Source organism: Pelophylax lessonae (assembly GCF_965119305.1).
Source record: "Pelophylax lessonae genome assembly, chromosome: 7".
NCBI classification, from domain to species: Eukaryota; Metazoa; Chordata; class Amphibia; order Anura; family Ranidae; genus Pelophylax; species Pelophylax lessonae.
The window spans coordinates 121,912,589-121,934,689 of NC_138774.1; the positions used below are offsets into that span (position 1 = coordinate 121,912,589).

Consider the following 22,101-nt stretch of genomic DNA (forward strand, 5'->3'; position numbering starts at 1 on the left):
ACGTCACACCCCCTACTCGCGGCCGGACAGGACACCGGCGGCGTGTGAGCAGGGAGCCGAAGTGAGGAAGGGTACTGAAGGACTCCTAGGTAGCGGGCCCGCGGTCCGGGCGGAAGCATCTCGCAGGCCGCCATTTAGTGACCGCCGCTGTAGTGATGGCGGGTCGCCGGTCAGGACATTGTTCGGCACAAATTTATTCGGCCTTTTTACTTATTCGGCCGAACACCGAAAGTGCTTTTTTTGCTATTTTCGGCGAATAATGTTCGGTTGCCGAACATTCGGTGCATCCCTACTGGAAACCCCTATGACACTACAGGATACAGTAGAAATGCAAGGGCCAGTGAATGAACGTACAGCCACAGACCAGATACCAAACACATCTATTAAGTGTGCCAGATGCATAACTTGAATATAATGGAAACAAGCAATGTTGGCAGTGGACCAGGTATGCGTTGAAACACTTCCTGAAAGACTTAAAAAATTATGAACTCAATACTTAGCTCCATTAAATTGCGACATTCATGCAAAATTTTCTTTGCATACAGATCCCCCATTTGATATGACTAACTATGCTCCGTTAAATTTTTTCCTTTAAAATACATCTAAAAAATTAAGGTTAAACAGCGACATGAAGACGGAGTTGACTCTGCATTTAAGCATGTTAATGATGGGTTATAAAATATACAAACCTGTTTAGAAAAAAAAAAAATACAGCAATGCAATTCGCTGATGTCAACGTATGTCAAATCAAATGAAACGCATATTAACACAAACTAAATGCAACAGACATGGCGTGAATCCAGCCTAAAGTAAGACTTTAGACACCCATACTCTTCCAGATGCAATCCATATCGGTTTTCCCCAGTGTTATCCACAAAGAATATTGTGCTGCACCAAAACCTGCACAACATATTTGGAAATTAAACACAAAAAATGTAATGATATTTTTGTTAAGTGCTGACAGGTATATATGAAACTGTATATTTTTTCTTTCACGTTACTTCCTGCCTGTCAGCACTTTGTTCTGCAAGTGTACACTGAGCTGTGCATCTCCCGTGTACAGTTCTGGCACATTTCTGTGCATATGAACAGAAGTTACAATATCTGGGCCCTGCCAATCAAGGTGCTGAATCCAGAAAAGAATCAAGAAATGGTGGACAACATTAATTCGGTCTGGTGGCTTAGGTCCGCTTTAAATGATCTTTTGGATGCCGTTGTACACTTACCAGGGTCTGGCGATTCACCACAGTGGTGCTGTTTCTACGTGCCCTTGCTGCATAGGGTTGGAACACTTGTGAGTGATCACTGCAAACAAAAAAAAAACAAAACTTTACTTTTAGTGACAAAACCCCCTTCTCTTGTGAAGCCCTGATCCTGATGTGCATCTTTACAAATGAACAGCACAGGTTTTACAAATGTCAGTTGGTGAAGCAGCAAAAAAAAAAAGCAACAGAGCTAAAAAAATTTTTTTTATCTATGTGACACTTTGAAAACTGCATGCAGCACTGTACCTAGATTTATTTATATAAATGACCACATGTTGGTGAACCAATTTTTTGAGACACTGATAGACTGCACTGATAGGCAGCACTCATGGACACAGATAGGCTGCCCACCTAGCTGACATTTTGCACGAGCCAATGTAGAATTTCACACCGCTCCCCCCAGAGTTTATCCATCCCCCTCACAGTGTGCAGCTGGATCCCTTCAGCAAAGCTGACTCTCACTTGCTCCCCTCACTTTCAGTCCAGCAGTTTAGCACCTTGAGGTCCAGAATTGGACGTACCTCGCCTTCCTTCCTGAGAACTGTAAAGAGGTTTGATAAAAAAAAAACCTAAAAACATTCCGAAATCAGAACAATCCCCCCTTGAAGGAACAAGCCTTGCACTACTCCAAAGAGACCCGTTAAGTGCTCTGGGGACAAGTGCAGGTTGGAAGGGAAGAACCTATCCTTAGGATAAGACCGAACTCGTTCTTGTAGCCTGACCAAATAACTTAGTGGACACACGTGTCTTATACCAGAGGGATCCATGGATCTGGAAACCAGGGAAAACATCCCCCCCACCCACAAACGGGTGAGGGTACCCCTTCATGCAGAGGCAGCCTTGCTTGCATGTCTGGAAGGCCCTGACATTTAAAGTGGAAGTAAACCCCCCTATCGTTTTAAGCCAAGGAAGCTGCCATCTTAGCCTCTGTTTAATTTGCAACTGCCTTGATGCTGAACATGTGAGAAGTTGCCACCAGCCATTGGATGGTCTGACAGTTTGGTTGAGAGCACAGCCAATGTGACAGCTAGCATTTCCGGCATGCCGGGAATATTAACTCTTTTTTGAAACTATCAAATCGATGGGTTTACTTCCGCTTTAATCCCTTGACTTGAGACCCTGAGGGACGAAAAAACCTCTTCTGAGCTGAGGAGAATGGGGCTCTTTACCCTTGGTAGCCTGCGGAAGAAGTACTCTCCCCCCCCCCCCCCCACCCTGAGAGACCCTTAATGATGTCATCCAAGGAAGCTCCAAACAGGCAATCCCCTAAAGGGGGTGGGGGGGAATCAGAGAAGGCCTTCTTAGAAGTCTGGTCCGCAGACCAGTATTTCAGCCAGATAATACGCCGAAGGACCACTGCTGGTACAGACAGCCTAGAAAGCAAAGGAGCCGCATCCAAGAGGCATCACAGATAAACTGTTGCCCTCAGACCAACTGATCCACCAGCTCCGCAAAGACCAGGTCCCGGCGTAAAAGTTTAGCCCACTCGGCCAGAGTATGTGACCCCAGGGCAATAGTAGTGCCAAACCAGCCACAGTGAACATATGGCGGGCCAGAGCCTCCCCCCTCCTATCAGCTGGATATTTAAATGCCAGGGACTCCTCAACTGGAATGAAGGTAGCTTTATTTAACCTGGAAACCAGTGAGTCTACCACAGGTGGGACCGTCCACCTTTAAAAAGGCAGTTAATCCTCATAAGAACACCACAAGCAAAAAACATTTAGGAACCACTGCGTTTTGGACAACCCCCATTTCATGAAAATGTTGTCAAAGTAAGTGGAAAAAGGAACACCCTCGCCATTTTGGAGGGCCTGTGGGTGCCAATAGAGATTGGCGCCTTCCACGCAGCATCAGCCGCAACCTCCTTTTTTAAAGCGTCACTCACTGACACAAACCGTGCATCCACCAGCACCTTTTCCTGCACGGCTAGAGCAGAGGAAACATCCTCACTATCTGAGCACTCAGGGTGCGTGGACTCAGACCCAGTAGGGCCGCAGCGCTAAAAGGGGCAGGTGCCCCACACAATAATGGTGGCAGGGCTGTCATTTAAAAATGAAGTGCCCCCAAGCTAACCACATAGCCTAGCAGGCCACAGCCTAAATTTTTGTGGAAGCCCAGCCGCAAGTGCACAGATCCCAGCCCAGGAGATGCCTAAAGGTAGAGTGGGGGGCTTCAGCTAAACGCACTGGGGCTACCCCCCATCAGAGGCGTCCGACCCAGCCGCATGGTCTAGTAGGCCACAAGCCGCGGTCTAAATTTCTTGGGTGCCCAGCCGCTTGGACACAAGCCCCCGCAGAGCCGACCACCCAGGGGCAGCGGAGGGGGCGGGCAGATGCCCAAACAGGAGGCAGTGGCTTTAGCCACCCTCACAGGGGCCACCTCACGTAGTTTCCGACTAGTAGGCCGCAAACCCGGGGCTGGTTGAGGCGCTACCCGCGGATGCTAAACTATCCGCTCCTCCAGCCCAACAACCGCTGCAGGTAGCCCAGAGGACATCCCTGCCCTAGTCACCAACCCCCAGGGTGGCAGCGAACCCTGGTCAACCCCCCGTTGCGCACCAGAAAAACCCAGTCAGCAGTAACTCCAACCAGCCGCCCCCCCTACCCCCTTTAAAAGCATGTGGCAACAGCCGGCTCATAACCTCACACCGGGGGGGGGGGGGGGGGGTTTAAAAGACCCACAATGACCACCGAAATTTTAGAGGGGGGGGGGGGGTGTGGAGGGATTCCATTCAAAAAGAAAAAGATTGCCAGGACCAGAGATCCCAGCAAGGAGAGCCTGTAGCTGAAAGTGGGTGAAATCTATTAAACGCGAATTACCGGGTTTAGACATGTTTGCACACTGTTACAAGCATTTGGCATTTCAAATGCCAATAAACTTCGGTCTGAATGCATTTTTTCACTTAAAAAAAAATGCCACTAAACTCAACTGCCTCTAAACAACTATAAATGACTCAGTGTACATGGACAGATAACAGAGGAAAGTTCAGGGGCTGCTGAAAAATGCCCAACTTTTCCTAAACCTCCATTTATCAGCAGCAGTGTACATGAGGCTTAAGTCTAATCTATCTAGTCCTGCAAAGAAAAAGAAATCGCTACACTTACCAATTCGGAAGCTGCTCTAGTCCGGTCTCCAGCGGCTCCCTATGTGTGCAAGAGAAAGCGGATAACGGCTGGAAAACACCAAGGAAGGGACGTCACCCATAGATTTACTATGGGGCTTCCGTTGTGAGCTGCCTCTCCTGCTGAAAGCTCAAGCTTGGGACCAGACAGGAGAGGCTGCGGAAAAGGCAAGTATAGGGTTAGGCAGATTAGGCTTAGAATTTGTCCGAGAGTAGGTTTAGAGTTAGTTAAGCTTTACATTTACTTCCACTTTAATACTGCAAATCTCCAGAACAAGCACTCAGCTAAAGTCAGACAACCAGGAGTGCATACTTTTTTTTTTTTTTTAACAAGATCAGCAATGGCAGCCTTTGCAATTTGTGGTCTTCCTCCTTTGAAGAGCAACTCCACTGTATTTAATCACTTGCCATCCAGCCGCCATAGTTTTACTGCGGCAGGTCGGCTCTGTTACGCGAAACGACATACCTTTACGTCGCTTAGTGTAACATATAGTTGGGTGTACCAGAGGGGGAGCCAATCAGCGGGTCCGACGGACAGATCGCTCCCCATGGAGACAGAATGGCAGTCTGCCTATGTAAAGAAAGCAGACTACTGTTCTGTCAGAGATGACCACAGGGATCCTGTGTTCCTCCTATTTAGGAACACAGGTCTCTGTTGATCCAGTGAGTACAGTCCCCATACAGTTAGAAAGCACTAGGAGCACACCTAACCCTTTGATCCCCCCTGGTGTTACCCCTTCCCTGTCAGTGTCATTAGTACAGTAACAGTGCATATTTTAGCACTGATTACTGTAGTAAGGTTACTGGTCCCCTCAAAAGTATCAGGTGTCTAATCTGCCCCCCCCCCCCCCCACAATGACGCAGTCCCGCTAAAAATCATTTTAAAAAAAAGACATAAAATGTATCCCCTAGTTTGTAGACACGATAACTTTTGCGCAAATCAATAAACACTTATAACACTTATTGGGATTTTTTACCAAAAATATGTGGCAGAATACATATTGGCCTAAATTAATAAAAATTGCTTTATTTTTTTTTTTTTATTGAGAATGTTTTATAGCAGAAAGTAAAATATATTGAGTTTTTTTTTCCAGAATGGTCGCTCTTTTTTTGTTTATAGCACAAAAAATAAAAAGAGGTGATAAAATACCACTAAAAGAAAGCTCTATTTGTGAGGAAAAAAGGACATCAATTTTACTTGGGTACAGCGCCGCACGACTGCGCAATTGTCAGTTAAAGTAACGCAGTGCCATATTATAAAGAAAAAAAAAACCTAGTCATTAGGGGGTAAAACCTTCCAGTACATAAGTGGTTAAAGAAAGTAAAACCCAAAATATAAAGACAATTTGCACCAGAGCAGTACAAATAGTTTACTTAAATCATAATTCATGCACACTGCTTATAGGAAAGGAAGTTTAAGTGCCGGTTCACACTAGCGCGGCAAGACTTCGGGGGCGACCTGTGAAGTCGGGTGCACCGCGACTTGCAGGGACTTTACATAATGAATGTCAATGCAAGTCACTCCGATGTCGCCCCGAAGTAGTACAGGAACTACTTTCCAAGTTGGAGCGACTTGAGTCGCTCCTATTAGAACGGTTCCCGTAGCACTGCATGGACCGCGACTTGTCAGGCTGACAAGTCGCGGTAGTGTGAATGGGCTCTAACATTGCACACATCACTTTGTTAATAGTTTAGTGCAACAGCCATATATAAACTTTCACATAAGCAAATACTGAAGTGAATGGTTATTGCAGACTGAGGGCCGGTTCACACTGGCCTAATGGGGGAACCCTGCGAATCCACTGTGGGTTCCCGCATCGCACCCGACTCGCAGGCAGTTCACACTGCCATATGCGAACTGCTGAGAGTGTCAATACAATACTGTTAATGAAACCCCTAGATAAGTTTGCATATCGCAGTGCGAGCTGTCAATTTGGACAGGAATTGGATTGCATGGTGTGAACACCCATGCAATCTGATTATGGTGCGGACCAACAAAAAGGGCCTTGCACGGCTTTGGTCCAAATGGGATGCGAATTCAGCCATACAATCTGTATGTCTAAATTTGCATCGCATGTGATTTGCATAGCAGTACAAATCACATGCGAGGTCTTCCATCACACCAGTGTGAACCAGCCTTTAGGGTGTGCGAGTTATTAGGTTAAAGTCGCCAGGTTGCTTCAAGCAGACCATTTCAGAGTGAAATTTTCCACCAATCTAGTCCCCCCACTTTAAAACATAGCAAACTTTTTTTTTTTCCAGCCCTGCTGCCATTCTCCATGTGAGAATGAGGTTTCACCCACCTCCTGGGCTACATATGTCACATTTCATGAGGCATTACTTCCCCCATTTAAAAAACTCAATATGTGGCATTCTGCGTATGGGCTGCATATATGGCTATAGAGATGTATAAAGAAATGGGGGAAGTAAACAGAGGTGGTGGCAGTTCTCACGCATGCGCAGATAGATCTGTCACCAAGTAGGTTTACATATTTTTCTATGAATAGAGGAAAGCAATGCCTCCTGGGATATACAATATTGATAAGTCAGGAAGCATTATTATCCACCATATATTGTACAATAGGGATGGACCTTTCTGCACATGGGCCAGATCCAGCACAGTGTCACTGCAGGGCTGGCTGCAGGAACTAGAAACAAAAAGGTGACTCCCTGTAAAGCAAAAATAATATGATGGCAGCACAGGGCGGGACCTGTAGCAGGACACTGGGGCAAGTCAAGTGGACAACACTAAATCCACTGGGCTTGAAAGTATACGATTACAGCACAAAAAGACTACCAAAGGAAAGAATGTGTCTCTTTTGGAGGGCAAAGTTTCTTTCTAAGGGGATTTTAATGACATTATACGTTATAGTGTGCTTCCAACAACACAGGTGAATACGGTTTGTGATACTTTGTTTATAGGAATGCCTCATTCCCATGGCCATATTGATTTATGCAGAATCCTGCTGGTAGCAAGATCCTGTGTAAAAAGTGGTCAGTTAGTACGTTGTATGCAAGTAATACTTGTGCCAATGTTTCCTCATGTACTTGGCTGCTATTGACCGCTTCTTAGGGCCAACATGTAAACCAGGTAGCCAGTGGCACCTATGTTTACACACTATTGATGTAAATGATTGAAGTTAGAAGGCATTTTGTGCATGTGTTGCCGCTGCATAAAAGATTTATTCTGAAGATGTAAAAATCAGTAGCGAGTTCTCAGTGACTGCAGTGCTGCTTCCATATTGTGAACGTAAACCAACTTTAGGGTCTCTGCTTTGACATCTATGTCCCCAATTTATGGTGTTCCACAGAGGGTGCAGGTCAGTCTACGAGTCCGCCCTGACTCAATGTAATCCACAGAACAAATAAGAGGAAAATCTCAGCAACTGCAATAAGTGATAGCAGCCTAAAGCTGGATACACACTAAACAACTTTCTATAGATTTTTTCCTTTAGATTTAACAAAAACATAATATGAGGTCAGACCTAAACACTTTCAACTTGTATGCAATCAGGCAGGCCCTTCCACTACATAGTTGAAGGTAAATCTAAAGGAAACCAAATAAAAGTAAGCCTAATGCCTTGTACACACGATCAGATAATCGGATGACGCATAGTTCGCATTTTGTTGCAGGATACTATTATCGAATTCAACAATGCGTACTAAACGTATGATTTTTTTTTTCCCGTACAATTCTGGAAAAGCTTCCTGGTTGTATCGGATAGTGCAAAACAAAAACCATGGCAGTCAGGCTTTTTCAGGGTTATTTTAGTGTTTCTGATCATGCGTGGTCTTTGCCTATTGATTTTTAGGGGACGCATAGTGTACTGATTTAAACGATTGCCTTTTGCTAGGCCATCGTACGACAAAAGTTTTCATGTTTGTCCTTTTGGATTTTGTTGGACGAAATGTCAGTTCGAAAGTGATTTTTTTCGTACAATTATCTGATCGTGTGTACAAGGAGTTAGTCCATCGAGGCCACGCAGTGTTCCAGCTTTCTGAGGTCTGCTCGGCTCTTCTTGGCTGATGCAGTACTGATTAGATCAACAATGGGGGTGACCCCAGAAAGCTTGTCCTGAAATACAGAATCTCACTGCAGGTATGATGTTAAAAAATTTAAGGCTAAGCTTAAAAATAAATGCACTTTTTATTTGCAGGTAAAAATAAAAAAATATGTCCGTTTGTTATTTTATTTTTCTAAGTAGCTTGCAAAGCATTGCACTTGCAATCAGCAGATCTCGGGTGCAATCTCAGGCTCCTGCAGACTCTCAGTTACCTGAGAGTAGGAAGAACCAATGAACTACCAGAGCACTCACCAGCACCCTCGTAGTTAACTTCAAGCCATCAGCCACAATGGCTGATGGTACTTGTAGTCTATTCATTCACAAGAACTGAATGAATGATGCGACCCTATGGGCGGAGCCCCGAACAGTCACGCTGTGTTCAAACTGTGACAGCAGGTGCAGTGAAAGGATCCCCCATTCACTGTCACAGGGGGATTGCAGATGCTGGAACATGTTACGTCATACCGGTCAGTCTTGCAATATCTCCTAGGACTTGTAGTTCCACAACAGCTGGAGTGCCGATTTAAAGCCCTGCACAGGAAGTACACATGATCAACAAATGATTAGGTTATAGACCACCCACAACTAAAATTATTACCTACATGCAGCAGATTGTATTATCCAGCAAAAAAAAAAGTATTCAATCACTTAAAGCGGAGTTCCACCCTGGATTTTTTTTTTTTTTAAATAACCCCGGGACAGTCAGAGCTAGTACATTCCACAATGGCTAGCCTCTGATCTGTCCCGGGTTGCACTTACCTGTTAGGACAAATACTTACCTTGAAAACATCTTGTCCAGCGCTGCCATCTCAGATGTGGGCAGCTTGAAGCCAGCGAGATCCCCTTCGGCGTCTTCTTCCGCCTTCTTCGGTCCCACGATGCCCTGCGCCGGCCCCGCCGTCACTTCCGGTGCGCGCGCGTCATCCCTCCACAGCTTCTGGGCATGCCCAGAAGCTGTTTAGAAGGGGGATGACGCGCGCGACCCGGAACTGACGTCGGGGCCGGTGCAGGCGCAATGATTCCTGGGAGCGATGACGTTCAGCTCCCAGGAATCATTGCAGAGCCAGGAAGTGATGACGGGCCGCGGCCGAGGAAGGAGGAAGAAGGAAGTAAGGCAAGTATATTTTCTTCGCTACGAGGCAAGTAAAAAAAAAAAAAAATAATAATATGCGATTATCCATTTCGTTTTCAGGTGACCCGGAGCGAGAAGATGGAGGTAAGTATTAAATTAGGGTGGAACTCCACTTTAAGTTTTGTAAAACTACAGATCTCATCATACTCTACCACATTTAGGTATGCTGGGATCTGTAGTGTCACAAGAGCCAAAGACTGCCTATGTTAGACCAAGGCATAAACATAGGCAGACTAAAGCATAAACACTGCTGATCCTTGACACACAGCCCCTATCAGTTGATTTCACTTCTTTAGCATGAGTTATGGCGCTTTTGCACTGCATGGAACCGAATGCTTCGGCTCGCTTTTGTGCTTTTCCACTGCTGGTACCGCATGGTATGGTGTAGGAACGGTTCGGTACGGCAGCGCTTTTCCACTGCATGGAACCGAACGGTACGGCTCTAATGGCACTTTTCCACTGCATGGAACCGTACCGGTTCGGCACGCTTTTGTGCTTTTCCACTGCGGTACCGCATGGTATAGGGTCGGAACGGTTCGGTACGGTACGGTATAGGTTTGCTTTTCCACTGCATGGAACCGAACGGTACGGCTCTGAAAAAACAGTACCTACTTGATTGTGGTTCCATCAGGTACCAAACTGGTACCATATCCCACAATCCTTTGCATGCAGTCACTACTAGCCACTGATTGGTCAGAGAATCACACTCACCCCGTTGTTATCCCACCCACTTAACTTTAGTACTACTTTAGTGGAAAAGCAAACTTATACCGTACCGTACCGAACCGTTCCGACACTATACCATGCGGTACCGCAGTGGAAAAGCAAACCGGGCCAAGCAGGGCCGAGTAGAGCCGAGCCGGTACGAGCCGGTACTTGCAGTGGAAAAGTGCCAAAAAACAGTACCACCTCGATTGTGGTTCCAACAGGTACCATATCCCACAATCCTTTGCATGCAGTCACTACTAGACACTGATTGGTCAGAGAATCCCACCCACTTAACTTTAGTACTACTTTAGTGGAAAAGCAAACCGTACCGTACCGAGCCGTTCCAACACCGTACCATGCGGTACCAGCAGTGGAAAAGCAAACCGGGCCAAGCAGGGCCGAGCTGGTACTTGCAGTGGAAAAGTGCCATTATATAACCCTTAACATCTCCCATTCCGTCACAGGCAATCATCAGTTACCTAAAATATTTCTTCGGACCCTTGCCCATGTTGTGCTGTGTATAGTGGACTGCACACTATAAAAGGTCTACATGAAGACATCTCTTATACGATTCTAAGGCTAGGTTCACATCTATGCTAGTGTGTACGGCAAAGAACAAAAATGCACTACAATCCATTTAACACTTTCTATGGGTCCTGTTCACATCTATGCGGTTTCCTGAATTTTTATACACACGCAGGATGGTGTGTTTTTTTTTTTTTTCTGGCTCCGCAGACTTCAATGGAAGCACATCAAAAACAAAATTTTTACATGCATTCTAGGTAGGGGTTTGTGTTTAACTAGCAGTCTACCCCTAAAAAAAAAAAAAAAAAAAAGGCACAAAAAACTAAATCAACCAGACATGCACAGATGTGAACCAAGCCCAAGGCCCTGTTCACACCGGTGCACTTTTGCCATGCTAGAACGCCCCTTCACCGCGAATCAAAAGCACATGAAAAATAGTTCTGATGAAACTCCAACCTTCACACATCTGTGTGCTGCACTTTTCAGAAGTCCTGCTTGCAGCACCTTCCGCAGACTGTATACTGGAACATGCACCTTCCATTGAAGTCTATGGGGTGCCCCAAAACACATTACACTTTGAGTCATCTGTACATTTCCCCCCCCAGGTGACAATTTTAAGTGGTTTAGGCAAAGCATAAAAAAAATAAATAAAAAACACACCACGCTAAAAATGCAATGTGTTTTTTTTTTTTTTAAATGCATCAGGTATTTTCCAACGCGCTGATGTGATTGGGCCTTAAGATCACGCTTTTGTGTCCAGCAATCAGATTCTTTTTTGTCCAGACAGACATTCCCCTTACACTAAGCTATGAGAATCAGAATGGAAGGTCACAATTAAATGAAACATTCCAAAACAAATCCAATATCTAGGATCTTTCCAGGGACAAACCTCCAGGATCTGGGACATGGGTGGAATCAGGGACTGCAGGCAGACAATGCCCACCATCCACACATTACAAGTTATTCAGAAGGCCAGGCTGGAAAACTACAAATACCAGCATGTCCAACCAGCAGGTACTATGCTGAGTGCTGGAGCTCCTTCCTTCCCAGCTGGAAATCCACAGGTTGTCTCCATCCTGAACACATCATCCACAGTCACCTGATGCTCCATATAATACACAGCCCCCCCCCGTACCCCCAGCCTCACCTGAGCCCGTTAATATGGGGGGCACTATTGGACCTCCTCAGGCTGCCATCGCTGGGGATGTCCACGTCCAGCTCCATTTTCTCCTGAGCCATGATGGCAGCAGCGATGCAGCTCCTCCTCCCTCTCCAGTACAAGGCCTTTAGTAGACAAGCTCCGAGCTCAGGGCTCCATACCACAGCCAGGGAAAACGTTCGCCGCCCTCTGCACTGTGAGAGGCCGAGGAAGCCCCGGCTCCGGCTCAGGCCCAGGCCAAGCTCTCCAGCCCTCCCTATGCCGAGACTGAACAGCGCCCAGCACGCATGCGCACAGCTGATGACTGAGCGCCGAGGACGGCCTGAGTGTGCTGTGAGGAGACACCTCCGGACCGGGAGTCTGTTCACTCTGCACAATGCATTGCACACTACACAATGATGGGAGAGGAACTACGGGACTTCTAGACACTCATATACATAACTAAACCCGAGCGACTGTGTTATCTCCCCCACCTCTCTGCAACAAGAGATTGGCGGGCTTCTGTGCCTAGTGTAACGATTGGTAAGCTGCAGTAACCCAGAGCAACCAATCACAGTCCAGTTTACTCTGATGATTTCAATTGATAGGTGCTGTAACTCTAAGCAACCAATCAGGTTTAGGTTTACAGTAGTGATAGGTAGAGTAACCCTAAGCAACCAATTCTTTTTCACATTTACTGTAATGCTATCAATTAAGACATGCAGCAACCAATCACTATCAGTTAGAGTAGGTGTACAAAGGGCTGCTGATAAGACAGTGCAGTCAGTCCTGTACTGGGCCCATAACCTATTACTTCATAAGGGGGGGGGCTGGGCACCTGGCTGTACTGTCTTATTGCAGACACCAATCCTCTTCTTCCTCCCTCTGCAGCACTGCTAGCTTCTCCTCTTTACCCCACTGGCTGCATTGCAGGGGAATTGGTTCTAACACATGTGCCCCTTCCATCTGCTGTCCGGGGCCCCCCTATGTGCCTCTTTCCCCAGCAGTATTGCCAGCTTCCCTCCTTTCCTGACTGCAGCTAATGTGAGATAGGCCTCTTTCACGTGATCCGCCCTCCGTAGGCGGATCCATGTTGCTCAGCGGGGATCGATCCGCGATCCCCGCTGAGCCGGCGGATGACAGCTCCATCTCCGTTTGCGGAGAGGGAGGTGTCTCAGCCTCCGCTGCCCTCTATGGGGGGATCAGATGAGAGCGGACCGCCTGTCCGCTCTCATCCGATCCGATTACTGAACGGATGGAAAAATAGGGTTTCCATCCGTCCAGATTTCACGGACAGGATCGGACACGGATGGCAGCGGGTGTCAGCTGAGGTGTCTCCGCTGACATCCGCTGCCCCATAGAGCTGCATGGAGCATCCGATCAGATCCGCCTAAAAAACTGACAGGCGGATCTGATCGGACCGCCCGTGTGAAAGAACCCATAGTGAGGAGCCAGTAAATATGTAATTTACTGGCCCCTTCCATTCCTGAATGAACACAGTGAGCGATTGATTGGTATCAATCACATCTGTGTCTATTCGTGACTGAAGCATAGTAAACTTTTTTTTCTGATTTAAAGTGAGCAGGATCGGCGCTAATTCATAAAAAACTAAGAATGTGCAAATGAGATGTGTAGTAAATAAACCAATGGTGGATCCAAAATTAATGCTAGTGTGTAATCAGTCAATCCAATAGTGTCACAAAAAATAAATACATAAATCAAATCGTGCTTCAACCAGTGATGAATCAAAATGATACTCATATGAAATAATCAATCCGATAGTGCCAATGTCACAGTAAATAAATGAACCATAAATGCATAGAAATAATAGTGCTGCAAAATGAATGTCCAAATAAATCCAATAAGATGAATCACTGTGTAAAACGGCATGCACTCCTATGTGCAAAAAACTTCCACAAAAGTGTCCAAAAACAAGCGGGATAGATAAAGAAAGTATAATCCAAATCTTGATGCTTTAAAGTGTGTAGTGGCCACTTACCTCAAACACACAGGAAAAACGCATGTGTGTAATCCATTATAAAGGTGGTGTATTCCAAAAACACTCTACAGGCAGCCCTCCTCGGATGGATGGATGGCGGGATCACTGTAGTAATCAGCGATTCACATATAGTGGTATGGGTCCTCCGCTGCACACTCCTATATCAGCGGCACCAGTCAGCAGTTGTTTCCGGTTCGGGTTCTTCTGATCATTCAACTGATACTGAGTCTGGTGTTGTTCCCAATCTATCATTACTGTACACTCCAACATGCATCTCAGGACAGGCATATATCTCTGTGCTTCTATTACATCTCATAGATATGACATATAATACATATAATTAGCGCCGATCCTGCTCACTTTAAATCATTAACACTCACGGTGGGGACACCGATTCAGATTGGCAGCTTGTTCACTTTATTGATTTTAATATTTTTCCGCATTCATCAGATTCCTCAGGTAGCGCATTGATCCTCGTTTTTTACTAAACTGTGTTTACTATGCTTCAGTTTGTGAATGAGCAGGAAGCCTCAGAGTGCTCTCTATTCCTTCACATGTGCAGCCGAGGCTACAGAGAAAAGGATTGATAAATCTATGTCTTCAGTCACTTTCGGCCTGGGAAAGGGGGCCCTGTCAGGTAGACTGTATGGGGCCCTGTGATTTTTAACAGCAGCCCTGGGTGTACACCACAGTGCGCAGGTTAGTGCGAATCCATTGACGTGCCTTGTGGTGTGTTGGCTATGAGCAGTGCATATTTTATTTTTTTTTACTCACATTTTTTCTTTTTACCTAATATACATAAAATGCTGCCTGACACTTTCTTTAAAGCGATTTTGGGCCATCCGCTTGCTTTTTGTCACCTGAAAAAGAAATGAATAGCTACGTTTTTTGTTTTTTTTTTGTTTACTTACCGTGTTATTGAAGAAAAATATACTCACCTTTTTTCCACTTCCTCCCTCTGCAGCCGTGGCCCACCCCGTCACTTCCTCTTTGCATTGATTCCTGGGAGCTGAACGTAATTGCTCGCAGGAATCAATGCGCCTGCACCGACACGCTCGTCAGTTCCGGTGCGGTGCCTCATTCCCTGCTAAACAGCTGTGGAGGGATGACGCGCCTGCACCGGAAGTGACGAGCGGGGCCAGTGCAGGCGCATTCTGGGAGAAGAGGACACGGAAGAGGACGCAGAAGAGGACGCCCTGGCTTCAGCTGCCCACATCCAAGATGGCAGCGCTTGAGAAGAAATGTTCAAGGTAAGTATTTCTTCTAAAAGGTAAGTGCGACCTGGGACAGTACAGAGGCTATCCATTGTGGAATGTACTAGCCCTGACTGTCCCGGGGGTATTTTTATTGAAAAAAAAATTTAGTGTCCGGAACTCCGCTTTAACCACTTATGGACCGGAAGGATTTGCCCCCTTAATGATCAGGCCATTTTTTGCGTTTCGGCACTGCGTTACTTTAACGAACAATTGCGTGGTCGTGCGACATTGTACCTAAATAAAATTTATGTCTTTTCTTTCCCAGAAACACAACAGGTATGGTGTGAACAAGCCCTTAGGCCTCATTTACGTGTTGTAAATCCTCCATGGTGCTACAAGTACAGTGCCTTGCGAAAGTATTCGGCCCCCTTGAACTTTGCGACCTTTTGCCACATTTCAGGCTTCAAACATAAAGATATAAAACTGTAATTTTGTGTGAAGAATCAACAACAAGTGGGACACAATCATGAAGTGGAACGAAATGTATTGGATATTTCAAACTTTGTTAACATATAAAAAAACTGAAAAATTGGGCGTGCAAAAATATTCACTTTCAGTGCAGCAAACTCTCTCCAGAAGTTCAGTGAGGATCTCTGAATGATCCAATGTTGACCTAAATGACTAATGATGATAAATAGAATCCACCTGTGTGTAATCAAGTCTCTGTATAAATGCACCTGCACTGTGATAGTCTCAGAGGTCCGTTTAAGGCGCAGAGAGCATCATGAAGAACAAGGAACACACCAGGCAGGTCCGAGATACTGTTGTGGAGAAGTTTAAAGCCGGATTTAGATACAAAAAGATTTCCCACGCTTTAAACATCCCAAGGAGCACTGTGCAAGCGATAATATTGAAATGGAAGGCGTATCGGACCACTGCAAATCTACGAAGACCTGGCCGTCCCTCTAAACTTTCAGCTCATACAAAGGAGAAGACTGATCAGAGATGCAGCCAAGAGGCCCATGATCACTCTGGATGAACTGCAGAGATCTACAGCTGAGGTGGGAGACTCTGTCCATAGGACAACAATCAGTCGTATACTGCACAAATCTGGCCTTTATGGAAGAGTGGCAAGAAGAAAACCATTTCTTAAAGATATCCATAAAAAGTGTCGTTTAAAGTTTGCCACAAGCCACCTGGGAGACACACCAAACATGTGGAAGAAGGTGCTCTGGTCAGATGAAACCAAAATCAAACTTTTTGGCAACAATGCAAAACGTTATGTTTGGCGTAAAAGCAACACAGCTCCTCACCCTGAACACACCATCCTCACTGTCAAACATGGTGGTGGCAGCATCATGGTTTGGGCCTGCTTTTCTTCAGCAGGGACAGGGAAGATGGTTAAAATTGATGGGAAGATGGATGGAGCCAAATACAGGACCATTCTGGAAGAAAACCTGGTGGAGTCTGCAAAAGACCTGAGACTGGGACAGAGATTTGTCTTCCAACAAGACAATGATCCAAAACATAAAGCAAAATCTACAATGGAATGGTTCACAAATAAACATATCCAGGTGTTAGAATGGCCAAGTCAAAGTCCAGACCTGAATCCAATCGAGAATCTGTGGAAAGAACTGAAAACTGCTGTTCACAAACGCTCTCCATCCAACCTCACTGAGCTCGAGCTGTTTTGCAAGGAGGAATGGGCAAAAATTCCATCTCTCGATGTGCAAAACTGATAGAGACATACCCCAAGTGACTTACAGCCCGCAAAACATGTAGAGAAAATTGTGGAGATATTCCGACTACTCTTCACACTTCAAGTCAATTTTAGCAGACACTTACTGTGTCAATTGTGTGTTATTTATATCAATTGATGTAAATTCAATATTTGTTATTGCTTTATATTTAATAAAATTATTTTTAATAAATGCTACTCTAGCTATATTATTTACCAAGTTATCGGTACCCAAAAATCCAGATAACCTCCCTTTTCCCATTCCCTCTTCCCAGTGAGTTCCTCTACTATTGGGGAGTTTGAGGTCTCACTTACCCCTTCACCCCATTTTCATACTAACATTTCCTGGAAGTTGGTACCATTTCTTTCATTTATTACTTTAGGCACCCAATATTCATTTTTTTATTTGTTAAAAAAGTTTGAAATATCCAATAAATTTCGTTCCACTTCATGATTTTGTCCCACTTGTTGATTCTTCACAAAAAATTACAGTTTTATATCTTTATGTTTGAAGCCTGAAATTTGGCAAAAGGTCGCAAAGTTCAAGGGGGCCGAATACTTTCGCAAGGGACTGTATATTGCAGACACCAGCAGCAGGGGGGGGGGGGTAGGGGCAGGAGTTCCGACCAAAGCCAGTCCTTAAAGGGATTGTAAACTTTCATGGTTTTTCACCTCTATGCATTTGGGTGAAAAACCTTCTTTGTTGCAGCTGCCCCCCAGAGCCCCTTTTTTTCTTACCTGAACCCATCCGTTCCAGTGATGTGCACAAGCCCAGCAGCTCCAGCCACTGTCTCTGTCCTCATTGGGTAGATTAATAGCAGCGGGAGCCATTGTTTCCCACTGCTGTCATTCAAATCCAGTGACGCGTCCCACTGTCTGTGTCTATGGACGCAGCAGCAGGACTCGGGAGCGCGCCCGCACGGGTGCTCACATGGAAAGCGGCTCTCTGTGGGGGCACCCAAAGAAGGGGAGGAGCCAGGAGTGCCGCAGGCACCCCAGAAGAGGAGGATTCACCACAAAGAGAAGCACCACAAATCCCAGCATGCATGAAAAGGATGATTTTCCCCAATCCTTAATAAGTGTGATCACCAACACTAATCAAAAGATAAATGGCCACTTACCAGAACCAGGTGACCTCCAAATTAATGGAAAGGCCTACAATGCTTGATCAGGCAAGTGTCCAAGGCATATGGAGACATCGATAATATTCATTCAAACGGATGTCCACACAGTAAAAAAATCTTATCAATGGGAGGTTTAAAATCTTGACAGTTTATTTGAATTTTTTATGGACACTTCAAAGAATTCATATATAAATTATGCATTTATGATCATCACTTTATTTGTATATATGGTTTCCATGATTCACTGTGCTTTTTATATCATCTCTGTGTTTCTAGGTCCCGATTCTCTGCTTACGTTAACATTTTTAGAGACAACTAGTGAGCCCAGGAACGCCAAGGGTAAGTCCTTGAATTGGACAGCATGCAATGGACAGACAATGCTTGTGTTTTTATAACAAAGTAGTAGAAATGGATCCTTACAATACATTTTTATGAGGATAAAAAATAAACGTTGTAGATTGTGAAAAAAAACCTGTGTTAGGGTCCTTTCACACGGCCGCTCCGTGTGTCCGCAAATCATCCAATCCGTTTGCGGATGATTTGCGGACATAATGTAAGTGAATGGCACTGCGGGTGTCAGTGGAATACCATCCGCTGACACCCGATTTTCCTCCTGTCAGTTCTGTTCCGTTTTTACGAATGGAACAGAACCCCATTTTTCCTTCCGTGTAAAAAACGGAAAGGAAGGAAAATCGGATGTCAGCGGTGTCATCCACTGACATCCGCAGTGCCATATACTTACATTATGTCCGCATATCATCCGCAAACGGATGGGATGATATGCGGGCACACGGAGCGGATGACAGAAATGTCATCCGCTCCGTGGAAAAAAAAAGTCCCGCAGCGGACCTTTCACACGGAGCGGCCGTGTGAAAGGAGCCTTAAACTTTTTTTTTTTTTTCATTTTGGACAGAGTAAAGGGCAGTTTTAACCCCTGGCAAGTTTTTTTTTTTTTTGCCATCTGTGTCCCATTTTAGAGATTTCCTTACTTTCTGTCCTGTAGCCACATCAGAAAGTGAGAAGAAATCCCTTAAAGGTGGGGGGAAATGCAGAACTAGTGGATTGTTTTGGTAACAAATCAGAATTCAAGATGTTATTTTTATTTTGGTATCAGTGGTCACCAGGACAAATAGACAGGGTAAATCTCCCTAATGGAGGCATAGGCAGCAATAAAAGCCTGACATGTGTTACAATCCCTCTCTATCCAAGTAAAAAAAAAAAAATTTAACTTTAGCTATACTTTAACATGTACACTTTAGTTTGGTACCCCAAAGGAATTCTCTAAATAATTTGCCTTCATTAGGAAGAATGCTCCCCTCAGGGTATGTTTGTAACAGCCCCTGTAATGGGCACAAAACACAGAGGCTGGTGTGTGGTGCAACCTGGCCTGATAAACGCAGTGCTCATGCGCCGATCTCTCTCACTGTTTACTTTTGTTTTCTTTACACTAACTTTATTGAAATGTCTTAGAGACAATCGATTGCCTTGCACTTCACTGTGCTAAAAAAAATTACTGCATGCAGGACTTTTATTTCACTGTACACCGCCCACAGTGGTAGAACTATGCAGATAAGGAGACAAGGCGTTTTTACTTGTTATGCTGTGGTAATAGGCTAGAATAGCTGCCTAAAGCAGTCCCACCACATGCGGTAAGAATGTACCCTAAAGCCTCATACACACGCTTCGAAAATCGGCAGGGAATTTTCGTCCAACGACCGATCCGCCGATTTTCGGCTTGTTAGTATGATGCTTCCGACAACCGACTCCGACTTTTCGGCCGAAAAAAATCTGGTGTGCAGGCTATAAAATCTTTGTCCGCCGTCAAAACACGGCCGATTTTCGTGCAGTCAGTACAGATTTCGACAGGGAAAAATCTTATAAGCAAGACTGGGCATGCTCAGAGAAGAAAGAACACAAAGAAAGCAAACCAACACATGACATCACTTCTGAAGTAGAATTTTGTCGGGCGAGAAAATTCTTGTGCAGTCTAGGCACATTCCAACCAACAAAACCCCACTCTGGACAAAAGACGGACGACTGGTCGGCCGATAATCGTTGCGTGTGTACGAGGCTTTAGACTAAAGCCTCGTACACACGCAACGATTGTTGGCCGACCGATCGGCCGTCTTTTGTCCAGTGTTGTTGTGTTGGTTGAAATGTGCTCTAGACTGCACACATATTTTTTCGGCCAACAACAACCAACTTCAGAAGTGATGTCATGTGCTGGTCTACTTTCCGTGTGTTTTTTCTTCTCTGAGCATGCCCAGTCTTGCTCATCTGATTTTTGTCTGCCGAAATCTGTACTGACTGACGAACAATCGGCCGTTCTGTTGACGACCAACAAAAATTTTATAGCATGCACACCAGATTTTTTTCGGCCGAAAAGTCGCAGTCGGTTGTCGGAAGCATCATACAAACAAGCCGACAATCGGCCGATCAGACGTTGGCCAAAAATTCACGGCCAACAATCGTTGCGTGTGTACGAGGCTTGAGCTAACACTATCTTCAAAAGCAGGTGATTCATGACCCACCCCTGTCCCTGCCTCAAAACAAAATGCAGCTCTGTCTTCAATTGCATGTAGTAGAAGGGGGAAGCAGTTACAAATACAAGTGTAAATGAGGCCTACAGCTACAGAGCATTTTTACTCAGAAAATAGGTGCAGAAACTCTATCACGCCCCCATTGTACCACTCGCCATCAACATCATCAACCCCCCTTCCCCCACCCAGTGTGCTACATACAGAATGCAGAGTTCAGTAGTGCGCTACATACAGAGTACAGGGTTCAGCAGTGTATTATGCACAAAGTGCAGAGTTCAGAGGGGCGCTATGTACAGAGTGCAGAGTTTAGAAATGCATTATACATGAAGTGCGGGGTTTGAGCTGTGCACTGAGAGTGCAGAGTTGAGGAGTGTGCTATGTACAAAGTGCAGAATTCAGCGGTGTGCTATGTACAGCTTGCAGGGTTAAGGAGTGCACAACCTATAGAAAGCAGAGTTCAGGAGTGCGCTTTGTACAGAGTGTGCAGAGTACAGAGCGCAGAGCTCAGGAGTGCAAATGCAGTACAGGGATCTGAATTGTGCTACGTACAGAGTGCATGGTTGAGGATTGTGCCACGTACAGAGTGCAGGGTTGAGGATTGTGCTACCTAAGAGAGCAGGGTTGAGGATTGTGCTATGTACAGAGTGCAGGGTTGAGGATTGTGCTACATACAGAGTGCAGGGTTCAGGATTGTGCTACGTACAGAGAACAGGGTTCAGGATTGTGCTACGTACAGAGTGCAGGGTTGAGAATTGTACTACATACAAAGTGCAGGTTTGAGGATTGTGCTTTGTATAGAGTGCAGGTTTCAGGTTAGTGCTATGTACAGACCGCAGGGTTCAGGATTGGGCTACGTACAGAGTGCAGGGTTCAGCATTGTACTAAGTACAGAGTGCAGGTTTAGGATTGGGCTACGTACAGAGTGCAGGGTTCAGGATTGGGCTACGTACAGAGTGCAGGGTTCAGCATTGTACTAAGTACAGAGTGCAGGTTTAGGATTGGGCTACGTACAGAGTGCAGGTTTCAGGATTGCGCTACGTACAGAGTGCACGGTTCAGGATTGAGCTACGTACAGAGTGAAGGGTTCAGGATTGCGCTACGTACAGAGTGCAGGGTTCAGGATTGAGCTATGTACATCAGGATTGCGCTATGTACAGAGTGCAGGGTTCAGGATTGCACTATGTACAGAGTGCAGGGTGGAGGATTGTGCTATGTGCAGAGCGCAGGTGTGCATATCTTATAGGTCACCCCCCCCCCCCCCCCGGTAACAGAGCTCTCCCCGTAAGTTACCCCTAGTACAGATCTCTTCTCTCCTCCCTGCCAAATGCAGAGTACCTCTCTCCTCCTTTTGCAATAAAGACGTCCCTTCACTGTCTAGGACACAGCCCTCTTCTGCCCCACAGAAAAGAATGGACTGTAACTTACAGGAGGTCAGGCTGCCGGCGCGGGCTTCTTGTGTTGCTGCGGGCTCAAGGATTGAGCTGTGTGCCCCGCCCCTCCTCTGTTGAATATGCAGAGAGAACAGGGAGGGTTTTGAGTGTGCCGCTGGGA

General features: G+C 45.6%; 1 protein-coding gene across 3 annotated transcripts in view; it reads right to left on the bottom strand.

Annotated features, from left to right (window-relative positions):
* PABIR2 (PABIR family member 2) overlaps positions 1 to 12,185 on the bottom strand; it is a 156,226-nt gene extending 144,041 nt beyond the window's left edge. For 2 of the 3 annotated variants that reach the window (XM_082263316.1, XM_082263315.1), the window contains exons 1-2: positions 11,963 to 12,185; positions 1,227 to 1,305 (exon numbers count right to left, since the gene is read on the bottom strand). In XM_082263316.1, coding sequence (XP_082119442.1) covers positions 1,227 to 1,305; positions 11,963 to 12,054 — 171 coding nt within the window. In that variant the 5' untranslated portion in view covers positions 12,055 to 12,185. The remainder of the gene's footprint in view (positions 1 to 1,226; positions 1,306 to 11,962) is intronic. The other variant, XM_082263313.1, reaches the window with a different exon arrangement.
* Between the last annotated feature and the right edge of the window lie 9,916 nt (positions 12,186 to 22,101).